Raw genomic sequence first — 17696 nt, forward strand, 5'->3', positions numbered from 1 at the left:
TAGACTTAAAAGTTATAGGAACAGACTTCTCTAGAAGTTTTCCAAAACAACAAACTTTAAAATGCAAACAAGTTATTTTGTTGTTTTTTGCACTTATTTAGTGCCTAAATTATTTGTAGATTTGGTTATTAGTGACTAAGTGTAGTTAAAGGAGTTTAAAATCTAATGGATTTCTTTTTCTTTTTTTAATGAAGATGATTTGTCATTAATTCGGAAGAATAGAATGGCTCTCTTTCAACAGTTGACGTGTGTGCTTCCCATCCTGGATAATCTTTTAAAGGCCAATGTAATTAATAAACAGGAACATGATATTATTAAACAAAAAACACAGATACCTTTACAAGCAAGAGAACTGATTGATACCATTTTGGTTAAAGGAAATGCTGCAGCCAACATCTTCAAAAACTGTCTAAAAGAAATTGACTCTACGTTATATAAGAACTTATTTGGTGAGTTTGTTGGGAAAATTATTTTAGAAATTCTTAGGACTATGTTCATCTCTGTTTGACAAGCAAATAAATCCAATTAGCAACTGTATGTATTTCACTTGTTCCAAAAAAGTGACCTTTTATTTTCCAAGTAGTATGCCTAAATGTAACAGTTCCTGATAATACATAGTTACAATCTACATCATTTCATAAATAGGTGAAAAAAATAGGTAGTAGGTGAAGCAGTTTTGTATTTAGTAGAGTGATGCTTTTTATATGTTTTCTTTCCTCAGTGGATAAGAATATGAAGTATATTCCAACAGAAGATGTTTCAGGTAAAACAAAGATTTAAAACCAACATAAACTATTACCCTTATTTTTTTTAATGGGAAATGAAGTGGAAACAGTTTCACTAAAGTTATTTTTTGTTACTAGGTCTGCCACTGGAAGAACAATTGAGGAGGTTGCAAGAAGAAAGAACTTGTAAAGTGTGTATGGACAAAGAAGTTTCTATTGTATTTATTCCTTGTGGTCATCTGGTAGTATGCCAGGAATGTGCCCCTTCTCTAAGAAAATGCCCTATTTGCAGGGGTATAATCAAGGGTACTGTTCGTACATTTCTCTCTTAAAGAAAAATAGGCTATATTTTAACCTGTATAAAAACGTCTCTAAAATATTGTTGAACACTTGAAGCCATCTGAAGCAAAAAGGGAATTATTAGTTTTTCAATTAGTAACATTCATGTTTTAGTCTGCTTTGGTACTAATAATCTTGTTTCTAAAAAGATGGTATCATATTTAATCTTAATCTGTTTATTTACAAGGGAAGATTTATGTTTGGTGAACTATATTAGTATGTATGTGTGGACATAAGAGGAGTTAAGGGAGTAGTGTCACGGCTTGTTATATATCATTTCAGGAATTACTGGATTTGGTATTCTTTCAGAAAGCTTTGAATACTAATTACAGTGTAGATTAAAATAACTGGAAACCAGGAACTCTGGAGTTTATCAGAGTTATGGTGCCAAATTGTCTTTGGTGCTTTTCACTTGAGTTTTAAAATAAGGATTTTTCTCTTATTTCTCCCCTTAGTTTGTGAAGAAACATCTCAGTAAAGTGCTTTAAAATGATTGTGTTACCAGAATATTTTTTTGGTCCTGATTTAAAAAGTAGTTTTCATGTGTCTTCATTGTACTCAAATGCCAGCTATTAAGTAAATAATTGCATTCATGAGAAATTATTAACAAGTGTTTTAAAAATAATATTATTTGAGAAATTTCTTTAGATGACAGTCTCTTGTTGCTTTGTATGTTACAGATGCAATGTTGGATGAAAAATGAATCCAACATTAATTTTGAAAAACTCTTAATAAATTAGATAAATAGTCATTGTTTTCAGACATTTGTGTAATTGCTTTGTTGCATAGGTGTTGATGGGTGAGGAGGTGGCATACAGGCAATGAATGGTAAGTACCTCCTTTCTGGGTCCAGTCATATTTGACCTTTCTTAGATTTGGCTCTGTGGCAGACTTCTGAAGCCAGGTGGATAAGGAGGTCTAATATTAAAAACTCCATTTTTCTTCTCACTTCACAACTCTTTTAGATTCCTTTAGAGAGCACATGGGAAGAGTGAGTGAGAATTTCTGTATCCTCCAGTCTCTTCTCTTGCTTTTGTTTCTATCCTGATAATGCTGATGCATGTATTTAAGTCCAAATGCATATATACCTAGGTTCAAGACCTCATGAGAGAAATGCTCTCCCAGCCACTATAGAGGGAATATAAAGAGGGAATTCTTTTTTCCCCAAATTCAGTTGACTCAGAACAATGTTAAGACATTGTTAACTTTTCTCTGCCTTTCATCCTGGCCTATGATTGCTGAAGGGATAATTAGCTCCCTCAAGGAATCAAACTAAAAGTTCTTTAGTGAGAACAACCCAGTATATCTTAAGTGGTAGAACTAAACCCCCTTGTCACAGGATACTATTAAATCTTTTTAAAAACTTTGTCTTTTTTTCTTTTTATTTTGCTTATAATAGCTGCTCTATTGAGGATCCCCTGTGTGTCAGATACAGTGCTAAATGCTTTAAACAATTGAGATGTGCTGTAGGTTCAGTTGTATTCCCCCCACATTTATATGTTGAAGTCCTCAGTACCTCAGAATGTACCTGTATTTAGAAATAGGGCCTTTAAAGAGGCAGTTAAGGTAAAATGTTATTATATAGTTGACTGTTAATCAACATAATTGGTTTTCTAAGGAGAGATTAGGATACAGGTGGACAGAGGGTGACTATGTGAAGATACCTGAGAAACAGGCCTCAGAAGAAACCAAACCTGCCAACACCTTGATCTTGGACTTCTAGCTTCCAGAACTGTAAGAAAATAAATTTCTGTTGTTTAAACAACCCAGCCATTGGTACTTTGTTATGGCAGCCCTAACAAAGTAACACAGGCTGCCATTAATAGATGCTTTAAAGCACATTGGCTTTGATCCTTTCAGCAATTTGCAAAGTAAGATTTGAACACAGATCTGCCTGACTCCTTAGCTTGTGTTTTTTGAACAAATTGTCCTAATAAGCTATATTGATATTTTTTAAAATTACATGGGCTGCCATCTAGTATAACTATAATAACTTATGATTTGCCTTCTATTTATAAAAGAGTTATCTTGGTTTTATTTAGCTAGTCAGTTTTAAGGACTTCTGTGTTTTTCATAGTAAAAATAACGCAAAAAATGTAACTAAACATAATGTAATTTATGCTTTATCTGCTTGCCAGATTCTCACATGGACCTGGATTTGAGATTAGGGTTTTAGTCTCTTATCTTTTTTGCCCTCTTAATGATAGTGATCAGTGTCCTAGTAGGTGCTCATTATGTCGAGTTGACAGATGAATGTCAGATGCTTTGTTAGGTTTATTTATTGCCTTCCATAATCCTTAAAACCCTAGGAAACATGCTACCTCCTTTTTACAATACAAACGTGGAAATTGAGGTCCAGTGGAACCATGTAAATTGCTAGAGATAACAAGTGGTAGAGTGTGAATTGTATACAGTTGAGGTGGAAGTGGCTCTATACCATTTACATTAAAAAAAAATCTCTTGCTAAACCGTACTTCAGGTTTTGTTTTGTTTTGTTTTGAGATAGAATCTTGTTCTTGTTGCCCAGGCTGGAGTGCAAATGGTACGATCTTGCCTCACTGCAACCTCTGCCTCCAAGGTTCAAGCGATTCTTCTGCTTCAGCCTCCTGAGTAGCTGGGATTATAGGTGCCCGCTACCATGCCTGGCTAATTTTTGTATTTTTAGTAGAGATGGTGTTTCATCATGTTGGCCAGGCTGGTCTCGAACCCCTGGCCCCAGGTGATCCACCCATCTCGGCCTCCCAAAGTGCTGGGATTATATGTGTGAGCCACTGTGCCTAGCCTGTACTTCAGTTTTCTACTTACTTGTGTTTGGATCTCTTTCTTCACTGTCTTAACCTACATGGGGGGAAATCATATGATTATTAGTTAGGCTTCTCATTTGTTTCCCACATTTTCTCTTAAAAGAGCTCAAGTACCAGAGCTGAATAGAGTTTACTCTTCTCAACACTAGCAATCTGAGAGATTTATTGCTTGTTGACTGCCATTCCGTAAGTCAAAGGACGACTGATTGTCAGCTTTGAAGACACACCTAAAGTTTTTATAGAGGTATAGCATTTCAATGAGTATCTCCTACTATATGTTAAAAAAAAAAAAAAACAGAAAAAGCCTATCAGTACATAGTAGCAGTTCTTACAACCCTTTGGGGGCTCTGAAAAAAAATTAAAAGTAGAACTAAGATGCTGGCTTGGTGCAGTGGCTCATGCCTGTAATCCCAGCACTTTGGGAGGCTGAGGCAGGCCGATCACTTGAGATCAGGAGTTTAAGACCTGGCCAACATGGTGAAACCCTGTCTCTACTAAAAATACAAAAATTAGCTCTAGGGCATAGTGGTGGGTGCCCATCATCTCAGCTACTCGAGAGGCTGAGGCAGGATAATTGTTTGAACATGGGAGGTGGAGGTTGCAGTGAGCCAAGATCGTACCGCTGCACTCCAGCCTGGGTGACACAGTGAGACTCTGTCTAAAAAAACCCAAAAACATAGAAGATGCTATTTGCTGTTTTCACTGTGCTGACACTTGTAATGATTGGTGTAGACACAGTTGCAGTCAGTGGACCAGCCTTTAAGAACCATTAGTGTATGGTAAAACCGTTAGCCTCATTTTAAAAAAAATGAATCTAAGAAGAATTGTATCGAGGGAGAGCATTTAGTCTTATTTCCTGAGATTTTCTTCGACATAGTAGGAACTCTTTTTGCCCCTGCACTTACCATCTTGGTGCTTTTGGGAGAGAAATATGGGTATGCCCAGTAGCTCAATCCCATCTTTTTTCTTTCTCTTGGGGAGCCAGCTTGTCTGAAGAGAATATATTCTGTCCTTCTGTGATGTTGGCATCACAGGGGACTTTCTTAGTTTTTCAGTATTGCCAGTGACTGGTAAACTTTGTTTCCTTGTAGCATTCATATTAGGAAATCTGCATGTAAGCGTTGTCCTCCAGATCTTTTATCGGTGATGAAGATGTTTTCATTGTTACGTGATGACTCCTTTTACCTTTTATTGGTTCTAAACTTGGGTAAAAGATGTTATTTATTGAGCCCCACAAGTCCATAATAGATTCTTTTGCCTACTTGGTCTGTTGGAATATGCGTGATTATTCAGGGGAAGAAGGTTTGGATAGCTTAGTAGAAATACAAAGACTATGGTAATAATTGATCATCGTGCTAGGTCCTGTTATCTTTCTGGTATGGTGTCCAGATAGGCTTTAACCAGTGAGTTCTTGGAGCTTTTAAGCCTTAGCAGCTCTGATAATAAAGGATAATAGGTAGTTAAAGACCCCTCAATTTCAAATCCAAAGACCTTGCCTCTAAGCCTAGTTCTACCATTTAATGAAGCTTTTGGCAAGCCCTTTACAACTCTTTCTGGTCCTCAGCTTTTCTATGAGGATGAATTTCTGCCCTCTCTCTTCCTCACAGGGCTGTAGTGGGGTCTAATGTAGAGCTGCACATGACGTCTGTGTTCTTCATTAGTGGGCTATGCTAAAGACAGTGTCATAGGTCTGATTCCCAAGTAGCAAGCATCCTGTTTCATATCAGACCTGGATAGACTGGGTTATAGCATTGTGTTCCACTCAGTTTTTGTTTTGTTTTCAGGCCAGGTAAATACTCTAGAATATATGTTTGTTGTAAAAGTTTCAAACAAAATTAGTATATAAAGTAAAATGTTTGAGTTCCCTTTAATTTCCCCCCACTGCTACTTTCAGTCCCCTCCCTGGTAATCACTGTCAAATTTCATATGTATTCAGTGTGTGGGGGTATGTATATACACACGTGCCTACATTACATGTGGTTAGAGGAATGTTCTTAAGGTTACTTTTTCACTCAGTAGTGGGTCTTGAAGATCTTTGCCCAATTATTTTTCTATAAAAATAGAAGTCATAATTTCAGCTTCAAAGCTACATGGAAACTAAGGATTTTCTCTGTCCTATTTGATATATAAAATCTCTTTATAGTATTTCTGACTAGTACATGTATAATCTCTGTTTCAGACAGAATTCATTACTTCTTGAGGAAACTTACCCATTTTGAGGCTACTTTCGTTGCTAGAGTAATTTGTAGTATAGCACAATTCAGGATAATTGGAGAATATTTTACACACAGGTGAAAAAATGGGATCAGGTCTAGAGATTAGTTGACACATGTGAAGGCACAGGGGTGCAAAAGAACAAGCCTTGATAGAGAACAGGGAGTTGTCCTATGGATTAAAACATATGTCTCTTATTTTACTGAGGCGTGGAGATATTTTAATTCCAAAAAGTAAGTGCCATGGGAAAGGTTCAGATAAAGTGCTATGGGGATTTTTTTTCAAAGAATTTTAGATGAAATAGCATCTCAATTTGTTATTGAGGATTAAATAGGGTTAAATTATGCAAAGTTAGAGAATGGAGTTACTGGGAAATATTTTCTAGGCAGAGGGAAAAACAAAGAAAGACAAAAATGTATGAATCATGGTGAATAATGGGAAACAGGGTAGGGAAGATAGGATGGAAACCAGGCTTAAGAGGACTACAAATTATGGGCTTTGCTATCTAGACTTCTTTCTATAGGTAAAGAAGAGCTGTTGGTTTTTAAGCAGAGGAGTTAATATGATTTTAAGTATTATTTACAAAGAACAATGTAGTGGCAGAATTGGATTTCCATATAAAAGGGGTTTGGGAAGGCAAGCTGATTAGACTTGAAGCCAAATTCATAAGGCACCTAAGTATTTTGTTGAAGATTTTGGCATCTGTATTTATAAAAGATACTGGTTTGTAGCTTTTTGTGGTATATTTGTCTAGATTTGGTATCAGGGTAATACCGGTTTCATAGAATGAGTTAGGAAGCCTTCTCAGCCGACTTTTTTCCTTTTATATACCCCTGGGTGCAGAGAACTTGAGATTGCCAGAAATTCCATTCCTGATCCCACAGCAAAGAAACAGGATAGAACAGCGTGTCCTGAGACCTTCTGATACATGCCCTCCTCTCAACTTTCTGCAGCAGCAGCACTAGCAGAGAACGAGGAATAGAAGAAAAATAGAAAAAGAACAGGCTTGAAACGTGGTAAAAGTTCTATGTAAAAGAGGTGGCACTTCAACTGGGTCTTAAGAAATCTTTTTAAAAATGATTATGATTAATGTTTTAATAGAAAGGGGCAAAGTCTTTGAGTAGCTGGGAAGTGATATATTGAGACATTTTTGCACCCAAAGGCCATCTTTTCCTGAGATGACAAGGAAGAGGGTTAGGATGTGAAATGGGAAAGTTCCCTTGTCCCCTTCACAGGGCATGCCGTGGGGGTGTGAATCGCTTCTTCAGTGACCCACTGCGCAAACCTCTGGGGAGCATACAGATGGGCGGCGTCTAGGGTTGAATGTTTACAGCTGAAGCCCCAGTGGGCGTGTGTTACAGCGTGCTCCCTTAGTTTAGCCCTCCGTAGGTGGCTCGTGTTAGCTCAGTTAGACCCCTGCCTTATCTCAAGGACAGAGGGCTTTCTGTTTTTTGGGGTTCTTGCCATGGTGTACCAGAAGAACAGGATCACACATGAGCTTGGAGAATAAATACAAGGTTTTATTGAGTGGAAGTAGCTCTCAGCAGATGGGGGAACCAGAAGGGAGATGGTTTTCCCCTGGAGTCAGACAGCTTGATGGCCCAGGCTCTCCTCCGACTGCCCTAGACAAACTCTCCGTTTCATTCCGCTGGTTGATGGCCTGCTGGTGTGCTGGCATGCTCCCCTCGACATCCTCCCGACGTCCAGCGCTTGTGTGTTCCTCTGCTGACGTGCCCCTCTTGACATCTGGCTGCCTTTTGTCTGCCTACTAGGGTCTCAAGGTATTTATAGGCACAGGATGAGGCTGTGGCAGACCAGCATGGTCTTGGGAAATGCAACATTTGGGCGGGAAAACAAAAATGCCTGTCCTCACCTAAGTCCGTGGGCACAGGCCCGGGGTTGGAGCCCTAGCCAGGGATTGAACCCTCCTCTACCCAGCACTTCCCTTCCCCACTTTCATATCATTTAAAGGGACCAAGCCCTTACCTTTCCAACACTTCCGTGGTCCGCTTCCATATCAGATGGATGGGTATAGCTGCAGGAAAAGATCAGGAAGCTGAATTCTTTCTGTTCACTATAGAAATCTTCCAGGTCTTAATCTAAGATGTCCAGCTCATTTTTCTCTTAAGATTTTTGTGAGGTTGTCAGCTACTTATATCCAGAGATATCTATTAAATTGGATTCTAACCTCTACTACAAACCCACTAATCTGTATGATCACACAATAGCAGAGTACATTATAAAATGTTTGTATTTGTCAAATGTTTCATTTTAATATGCATTTTTTTTTGGAAGTTGTCAGTTTCTCTGCATTCTTATACACAACACTTGCAAGGATCAAAAATGTTTCTTTGGAGCATTTTCAGAGGATATAATGAAAACCGTTTTGGCTGTAAACATTTAATGAAAATATAGATTGTATATACTATATACTGATTCCTTGCATAGAACAGAAATTTAGTTTTCCTATGAAATTAAATGAATTTAATGAACTCATATGCAAAAGAATAATTTAATGAATTAAATGAATTTAAATGAAGCCATATGCGAAAAAAAGCATGATTCTGCCATATAAAGTTCTAAACTGGGCAATACCGACCTGTGGTGTTACAAGTCAGTTGTTACCTTTGGGGATAAGGAGGGAAGAATGGTTGGGAATATCAGGAGTACTTCTGGAGTGCTGGTAATATTCTAGTTTTTGACGTAAGTGGGGGTTAGGTTTGTTCACTTCGTGATAATTCACTGTGCTCTATGTACTTTTAAAAAAACTTTTAAAGTTGACAAAACATATATGATGTACACTATGTTTTGACATATGTATATCCTGTGGAATGGCTAAATGAATAAAATTAACATATGCATTACCTCATATATTTTTTTTTTTGGTCAGAATACTTAAAATCTACTCTCAGCAGTTTTCAAGTATACAACATACTGTTATTAACTATAGTCACTATGATATTGATTAGATCTCTTGAATGTATTCTTCCTGTCTGAAACTTTGTATCTTTTGACCAACATCTCCCAATCCCCACAGCCTCTGGTAACCACCATTACACTCTGCTTCTATGAGTTCAACTTTTTTAGATTCCACATATTATAAGCGAGATCATGCAGTATTTGTCTTTCTGTGCCTGGCTTATTTCACTTAACATAATGCCCTCCAGGTTCATCCACGTTACCACAAATGACAGGGTTTCATTCTTTTCCAAGGCTAAATAGTGTTTCGTAGTGTGTATATACCACATTTTCTTTATTCATTCGTTCATGAACATGGGAGTAGAGATATCTCTTCAACATGCTGATTTCAGATCTTTTAGGTAAATACTGAAAGATCTGAAAGAACTGCTGGATCATATGGTAGTTCTATTTTTAATTTTTTGAGGAATCTCCATAGTACAGTTTTGTTCCATGGTGAGTAGGTATATGCAAACTGACCCCCCAAAACTGAGGAGCTGTGAGGCCAAAGAAAGAAGCTGACAAATCCAGTTTCTCAGAAAGAAAATAGGAACTTACAAACAGAAGCCATGTCTCCAGTGGCTGTGAGATGGTGGATCCCTGTACTGTTACCCCTGAGACCCAGGCTTATCTATCATAAGGAATTTGCCTAAGGGCAAGGTTTATGGTAAGTTTGTGTTTATGAGAGCATCAAGATTGTTTTGATCTAAGGGGAGGATTTACAGAAAGTATGTGACAGTAGAAATCTTAGAGGCATTCCCAGAACTGGAGTTAATCAGAAGTCAACATGGTGGATTAGCATCCAAGATGGAGTTGCTTTAACCACCGTAAGTTTCCCATAATGCCTGTACTAATTTACATTCTCACCAACAGCATACAAGGGTTCCCTTTTGCCTGCATACTCACCTACATTTGATATCTTTCATCTGTTTGATGATAGCCACTTTCTTTTTGAGACAGAGTCTTGTTCTGTCACCTGGGCTGGCATGTAGTGGCATGATCTTGGTTCACTGCAACCTCCGCCTCCTAGGTTTAAGCACTTCTCGTGCCTCAGCCTCCTGAGTAGCTGGGATTACAGGTGTGCACCACCACACCTAGCTAATTTTTTTGTATTTTTTTGGTAGAAGGGGTTTTGCCATGTTGCCCAAGCTGATCTCAAACTCCTGAGCTAATACAATCCAGCTGCCTAAGCCTCCCAAAGTGCTAGGATCACAGGCATGAGCCACCACACCAGGCCAGATAGCCATTATTATTATTATTATTATTATTTTATTATTTTTTAGAGATGGAGTCTTGTTCTGTTGCCCAGGCTGGAGTGCAGTGGGGCAATCTCGGCTCACTGCAACCTCTGCATCCCGGGTTCTAGCAATTCCCTGCCTCAGCCTCTCAAGTAGCTGGGACTATAGGCCCATGCCGCTATGCCCAGCTAATTTTTTGAATTTTTAGTAGAGACGGGTTTCACCATGTGGCCCAGGCTGGTCTTGAACACCTGAGCTCAGGCAATCCATCCGTCTTGGCCTCCCAATATGCTAGGATTACAGGCGTGAGCTACCTCACCCAGCTGATGATAGCCATTTTTAACAGTTGTGAGGTATCATTATTTTAATTTGCATTTCCCTGATTTGTAATTTACATATTTTCACGTATCTGTTGACCATTTATATGTCCTCTTTTGAAAGATGTCTATTCAGATCCTTCACCTCTATCTTTGTTTTCTTACTCTTGCTTCGATCCTTCTATATTTTTGGATATCAGCCCCTCTTCAGATGTAGTATGGTTTGCATATATTATTTCCCATTCTGTGGGTTGTCTCTTTACTCTGTTGATTGAGGTAATAGGTTAGGTTGTTTATAGCAGATTTTTCTTTTTTTGACATAGGCAATTATTGCTATAAACTTTCCTTTTGGATCTGCTTTTGCTGCATACTGTAAGTTTTGGTATATTGGGTTTACACTTTTGTCTCAAGAAATTTTTAAATCTCCTCTTAATTTCTTTGACCCGTTGGCTATTCAGGTGCATCTGTTTAATTTCCATATATTTCTGAATTTTCTAAAATTCCTTCGAGGTTTCTAGTTAGTTATATAACATTGTGGTTTGAAAGGCACTCCAGTCTCTTAAATTTATGAAGACTTGTTTTGTGGTCTAATACATCATCTGTCCTGTAGTACGTTCTGTGTGTGCGTGAGAAGAATTTGTATTCTGCTGCTCTTGGATGGAATGTTCTGTATATGTCTTTTAGCTCTGTTTGGTTTAATGTATGTAGTTCAAGTCTAATATATCCTTACTGATTTTCTATCTGGATGATAAGTCCATTGTTTGAAGTGGGGTATTGAAGTCCTCTTCAGCTGTGTTGCTCTTTATTTCTTCCTTCAGATCAGAAAGGAACACTTTTTTTTTTCTTTCTTTACATATATTCTCCTCTGACCCTTGAAGAATGTGGCTTTGAACTGCATGTGTCTGCTGATACACAGATTTTTGCAGTAAATACAGTTGACCCCCTGTATCAGCAGGTTTCACATCTGCAACCAAACCTGTATAAAGAATATGGTATTCGTGGAATGCAAAATCTGTATCTGCAGAGTTCTGCAGGGCTGATTATGGGACTTGAATATGTGTGTCTTTTGGTATCTGCCAGGGGGAACCAGTCCCCCAAGATACGGAGGTACGACCGTATTTAGGTGGTCTGATGTTGGGAGCATATATATTTACAGTTGTTACATCCTCTGGCAGAATTCACCCCTTTGTCATATACTTGTCTCTTTTTGCAGTTTTTGAATTAAAGTCTATTCTATTTGATAAAACTATAGCATCTTCTGCATTCTTGGTTTCCATTTTTGTGGACTATCTTTTTTCCATCCCTTCTTTTTTAAACCACGTGTGTCCTTGTAGGCAGCATGTAGTTGGGTCTTGTTTTCCGTTATCCATTCACTGCTCTGCATCTTTTTATATGATAGTGTGTTCCTCTATTTTGTGCTGCTATAAAGGAATACTTAAGACTGGGTAATTTAAATAGGAAAAAGGCTTAATTGGCTCACAGTTCTGCAGGCTATACAGGAAGCATGGTGCTAGCATCTGCTCAGCGTCTGGTGAGGGCCTCATGAAGCTTTTACTCATGGTAGAAGGTAAAGTCACATGTCACATGGCGAGAGGAAGAAAGAGGGGGGAGGTGCCACAATCTTTTTAAAAACCTGATGTCACATGAACTCCGAACAAGAACTCACTTGTCACCAAGGGGATAACGCTAACCCTTCCATGAGAAATCCACCTCAATGACTCACCTCCCACCAGGCCCCCACCTTCAATAATGGAGGTCACATTTCAACATGACATTTGGAGGGAACAAATATACAAACCATATCAGAGAATTTAACCCATTTACATTCAAGATAATTATTGATAAATAAGGACTCACTACTGCAATTTTGTTAATTGTTTTTTGATTGTTCAGTAGACCGTCTGTTTCTTCCTCTCTTGCTGTCTTCCTTTGTGATTAGATGATTTTCTGTAGTGGCATGCTTCCATTCCTTACTGTTTACTCTTTTTTTTTTTTTTTTGAGACAGAGTCTCGTTCTGTAGCCCAAGCTGGAGTGCAGTGGTGTGAGCATGGCTCACTGCAACCTCTGCCTCCATCCCGGTTCAAGCAATTCTCCTGCCTCAGCCTCCCAAGTAGCTGGGATGGATTACAGGTACACACGACCATGCCTGGCTAATGTTGGCCAGGCTGGTCTTGAACTCCTGACCTCGTGATCCACCCACCTCAGCCTCCCAAAGTGCTGGGATTACAAGCATGAGCCACCACACCTGGCTCCTTACTGTTTACTTTTTGTGCATCTCCTCTTGGCTTTAGTTTGTGGTTACCATGAGGCTTACATAAAACAACAGGATATTTCAGACTAATAATTTTTGTTGCATTAAAACTGTATACTTTTACTCTGTGCTCCCTATGTTTTTGATGTCACGATTTGTATCTTTTTATATCGTATATCCTTTAACAAATTATTGTAGCCATTATTTTTTAAAGTTGTGTCTTTTTTTTTTTTTTTTTTTTGGAGACATATTCTCGCTCTGTTGCCCAGGCTGGGGTGCAGTGGCACAATATCAGCTCACTGCAACCTTCACCTCCCAGGTTCAAGCCATTCTCCCTGCCTCAGCCTCCTGAGTAGCTGGGATTACAGGTGCAGGCCACCACACCCAGCTAATTTTTGTGTTTTTAATAGAGACGGGGTTTTGCCATGTTGGCCAGGCTGGTCTCGAACTCCTGACCTCGGGTGATCCGCCCACTTTGGCCTCCCAAAGTACTGGGATTCCACATGTGAGCCACCGTGCCCGGCCTAAAGTTTTGTCTTTTAACTTTCATACTAATGATATAAGTTGATTTGCAAACCACCATTATGGTATTAGAGTATTCTGTGTTGACTATGTACTTACTTTTTAACCAATGGATTTTATATTCATGTTTTCCTGTTAATAATTAGCATCCTTTTCTTTCAGCTTGAAGAATTTCTTTAACATTTCTTATAAGGCAGGTTTAGCGGGGATGAACTGTCGCAGCTTTTATTTGAGAGTCTTTATCTCACCTTCATTCCTGAAGTAGAGCATTACAAGGTAAGTGCATAGTCCACTTCTCTTTGTTTTTAGGGGGCCAAAGCTCTGAATTAATTTACCAATAGCCTTAATGTAGTGGTTTTCTCAAATGCTGGTTGTTTTTAGGTTGTAATAGTGGTGTACTGTGCGTGTGAGCAGGCTCACTGTCTCCTACAGAGATGGAGAGGTGGAGGGGTTGGAGGTTTATCCTGTTCTCCAGAGCTGTGTACTGTTGTCCGCAGGAATTACATTGGGTTGTGCAGTTCACTCTACTGGCCAGTAGGTGGTGCTTGCGGGCAAGAGCTGGCCAAGCACTGTTCAAGAGGGTCAGTAGAAGTGATAGGCCATGGAGGTTGACCTCCCAGCCAGTAGCTCACGCTTGCAGGCACAAGGTAGTCGCGATGGTGTAAAATTTTTACTTGGCTTTGTTAATTAGGAGAGGTATCAGAGTTCCTAGGCAATGAGTGGGCCCATGGGGTTCCCAGTGGTCCCCATCCCAGCTCTGCTGCCAAGGTGGCTGGCAAGGTTCTAGGGTCAGCTTCTAGGCCATTGGGGATGTCTTCCAGAGAGGCTGGAGGTACCTCTCCTGTGCCACAAAGCCCATTCAGGGGAATTGGAACAGTCCAGGGTTTTCACTGTACCACATTGCAGTGAGACCCACCCTGCTCTCAACACTCCTGAGCTGGCAGTTCTACAGTATCTAGCTATCAGCAGCAGGACAGAATGGTTAAGCTAGTCCCAAGCCAACTGCATTCAGATTGCCTAGCAGAAACCATGGTTATTAGGCCATACCCTTCCTCCTGGTCTAGTCTTGTGGAGGGAGGGCCACCATGCTCCTCTGCCACTGCATGATGATCCCACACCATGCTCCTCTCTGTGTTCTGATAGTGGGGGCTCCTACCCGCTTGAGATCAGATCACAAGTCTCCATGCTCCTGGATGGTGTACTTGAGTCCTGGGGAACCAGTACCCTGCTGGCCCCTTGGGCTCAAGCACTAGCTGTGATAGGGAGGAGCAGATTGCCCCCAGGCTGCCAACAAAACACTCAGATGGGGAATGGTGGACTACACTGTGGGGTCAGGTTCGCCCACCCCCATCCCTTCCTTTCCCAACAAGCCATGGGAATGGCCAGGCAGGCAGTCTTGGGAGGGATGAACAGGCATGGGGGATGCTCAGATGTAGCCTTTGTGGCACATAAGAGAGTGCCTGGACCCTGCTCACTCCCTGGCCTGGCAGACAGCAGCAGCTGCAACAGCTCAGGGTAGGACGTAGAGTCTTGGGGGTTAGTGCCCAGAGTCACACTTTGCTGAAGTTGTCCAGCACATGGATGCCTTTGTGGTTCTATGCAAGTTCAAAGGACCTCTGTGTGGTCACCAGGTAGCTCCTTAGCTCCCTCTGCCATGTCTGTGGCGTCATGGAACTCTTTTGTAGGGATCCTTCTTGACACTGGGTCTGGCATGCAAGCCCACTTGAGGTGGCAATGGAGCTGATGTCTGTGAGTGACACCCACAGAGCAGCATGTGTAAGGGGACTGTAGTTCTGGGGTGGTAATGGCACTGGTGCCCAGGGCAGATACCCTCGACAGTTGCTAATGGTATGTGAAGTATGGGAGCTGTGAAACGGGCAGGGACAAGTGTGCACACAGCTCCAATGGCTTTAGGGTTGGGGCAAGGCCTAGCCCTTTATGACGACTGAGCTGGTCTCCAGGGTGTAAACACATAGAGAAACCTTGGCTCTAGGCCGGGTGCAGTGGCTCACGCCTATAATCCCAGCACTTTAGGAGGATGAGGCAGGCAAATCACCTGAGGTCATGAGTTCAAGACCAGCCTAACATGGAGAAACCCTATCTCTACTAAAAATACAAATTAGCCAGGCGTGGTGGCACATGCCTGTAATCCCAGCTATTTGGGAGGCAGGAGAATCGCTTGAACCCAGGAGGCAGAGGTTGCGGTGAGCTGAGATCGCACCATTGCAATCCAGCCTGGGCAACAAGAGTGAAACTGTCTCAAAAAAAGACAAAGAGAAAGAAAAACCTTAACTCTGGGGCCTGGGGTGCAAACTCCCTTACTGTGGCAGTGGCTTTACGGTTTGCAGCATAGGTGTGCACGGCCCAGCCTTGGAATCAGTCTGGAGCGTGGGCTCTCAGTGACAGCTGAGTTAGTGTTTGGAGTGTGGACAGAGATCTTGGCTCTGGCTTGCAAACTAGCTTTCTCTGACCATGGCTGTTGGTTACCTTAGTGGCAAAAGAAGGTGGCATCCTCTGCAGAGCAAGTCACATGGCTGATGATAGCCCCTGCCTTTCTTCTCAGCCATCTCCTCATGTCTCAGGAATTCTGATCTCATAAGCAATTCTTTATGTACATATTGTTTAAATTCTCCACTAGGTTGTTGCATTCTTCAGTGGGCCCTTGAGGCTGGTGCAATAGCTCACGCTTGTAATCCTGGCAGTTTGGGAGACTGAGGCAAGATCGCTTGAGCTCAGCAGTTCAAGACCAGCCCAGGGAAACATAGTGAGGCCCCTTTTCTACTGAGAGACAAAAACAAAATCACCAAAAACTTAGCCAAGCATGGTGGCACCCGAGTCCCAGCTACTTGGGAGTCTGAGGTGGGAGGATCACCTCAGACTCAGTGATCCTCCCACCAGGAGTTTGAGGCTGCAGTGAGCTTCACACCACTGCACTCCAGCCCGGGCGACAGACAGAGAGACCCTGCCGTTCATTAATTCATACAGACATATATACGTATATTAAAAGACAATTGCCCTTGAGCCCTCCAGTGCTATTTTGGTTTGTGGATAGCAGTCTATTTCTTTTGACGGGGCATGAAGGCTGGTGTCTCCTACTCCATTTTGGTGATGTCACTTCCCAAAATACATACTTGTGATTTGTGCATTTTTTGGTAGGTATAACATAATTTTTAAAGAAGTGATTAACTGAAAGTTAGGAGGCTTTTTACCCCCTAGAACAGACATGATGTTTATTACATCCACTCTCATACATATGGACTAAAACCAAGACACACACTCACACCTCAAGTTGTTGGGGGAGCAAACTGTGCCCCCTGTGAAGCCATAGCAAGGCAAGGAGGAAGGCAGAGTTGTGAACAAATATCCAAAGAGGGTATTTTTTTTTTCTTGGGTATCAGCAAATTGGCTTTTCAGGATTAGTCAGACTTTCTAAAAGCACTTGTGCAAGACAGATTCCTAAATACATGAAGTATCTTACACAGTCCTCATACAGTAACCCTGTGCAGTAAATACTGGACCATCCCCACTTTACAGATGACATGGAGGATAAGACGAGCAACTTACCCAAGGTCATACAGCTAGTATGTAGTAGAGCAAGCATTTAATCCCAAGCAATCTGACATCAGAGCTTGCCTATAGGATGGCACTTAAAAATTTTTTTGGCTGGGCATGGTGGCTCACACCTGTAATCCCAGCACTTTGGGAGACTGAAGCAGGTAGATCACCTGAGGTCAGGAGTTCGAGATTGGCCTGGCTAACATGGTGAAACCTCGCCTCTACTAGAAGTACAAAAGTATTAGTATTAGCTAGGTGTGGTGGTAGGCACCTGTAATCCCAGCTACTAGGGAGGCCAGGGCAGAAAAATCAGTTGAACCCAGGAGGCAGAGGTTACAGTGAGCAGAGATCATGCCATTGCACTCCAGCCTGGGTGATAAGAGCAAAACTCAGTCTCAAAAGAAAGTTTTTTTTTTTTCTTAAGGCATCATTTTACCTTGGTTGTCTTAATATTTAAATCCATTCTCAGATATAAATTATATCTAGTTTTGTTTTTGAGACGGAGTCTCACTCTGTCACCCAGGCTGAAGGGCAGTGGCGTGATCTCAGCTCACTACAACCTCCATCTTCTGAGTTCAAGTGATTCTCCTTCCTTAGCCTTCCGAGTAGCTGGGATTACAGGAACACACCAAAGAATTTGCATTTTCTAAGTTTCCAGGTAGTGCTGCTGCTCCTTACCCAGACAACCACACTTACAATCTACCTTTTTATTTTGGGAGTTTTCTATTTATCTTGAGTTTAATGAAATGAAACAAAACCACACACTTAAAAC

General features: G+C 40.9%; 1 protein-coding gene across 4 annotated transcripts in view; it reads left to right on the forward strand.

The window, feature by feature from the left end:
• Positions 1 to 8951, forward strand: part of BIRC2 (baculoviral IAP repeat containing 2) — a 30506-nt gene extending 21555 nt beyond the window's left edge. For 3 of the 4 annotated variants that reach the window (XM_012455096.2, XM_012455103.2, XM_064375365.1), the window contains exons 7-9: positions 195 to 449; positions 722 to 763; positions 864 to 8951. In XM_012455096.2, the coding sequence (XP_012310519.2) occupies positions 195 to 449; positions 722 to 763; positions 864 to 1057 (491 nt within the window). In that variant the 3' untranslated portion in view covers positions 1058 to 8951. The remainder of the gene's footprint in view (positions 1 to 194; positions 450 to 721; positions 764 to 863) is intronic. The other variant, XR_010342391.1, reaches the window with a different exon arrangement.
• The last annotated feature ends 8745 nt before the right edge of the window (positions 8952 to 17696 follow it).

Source organism: Aotus nancymaae, unplaced genomic scaffold, assembly GCF_030222135.1.
Source record: "Aotus nancymaae isolate 86718 unplaced genomic scaffold, 86718_ANA_hifiasm-v0.15.2.pri h1tg000012l, whole genome shotgun sequence".
Lineage (NCBI taxonomy): Eukaryota > Metazoa > Chordata > Mammalia > Primates > Aotidae > Aotus > Aotus nancymaae.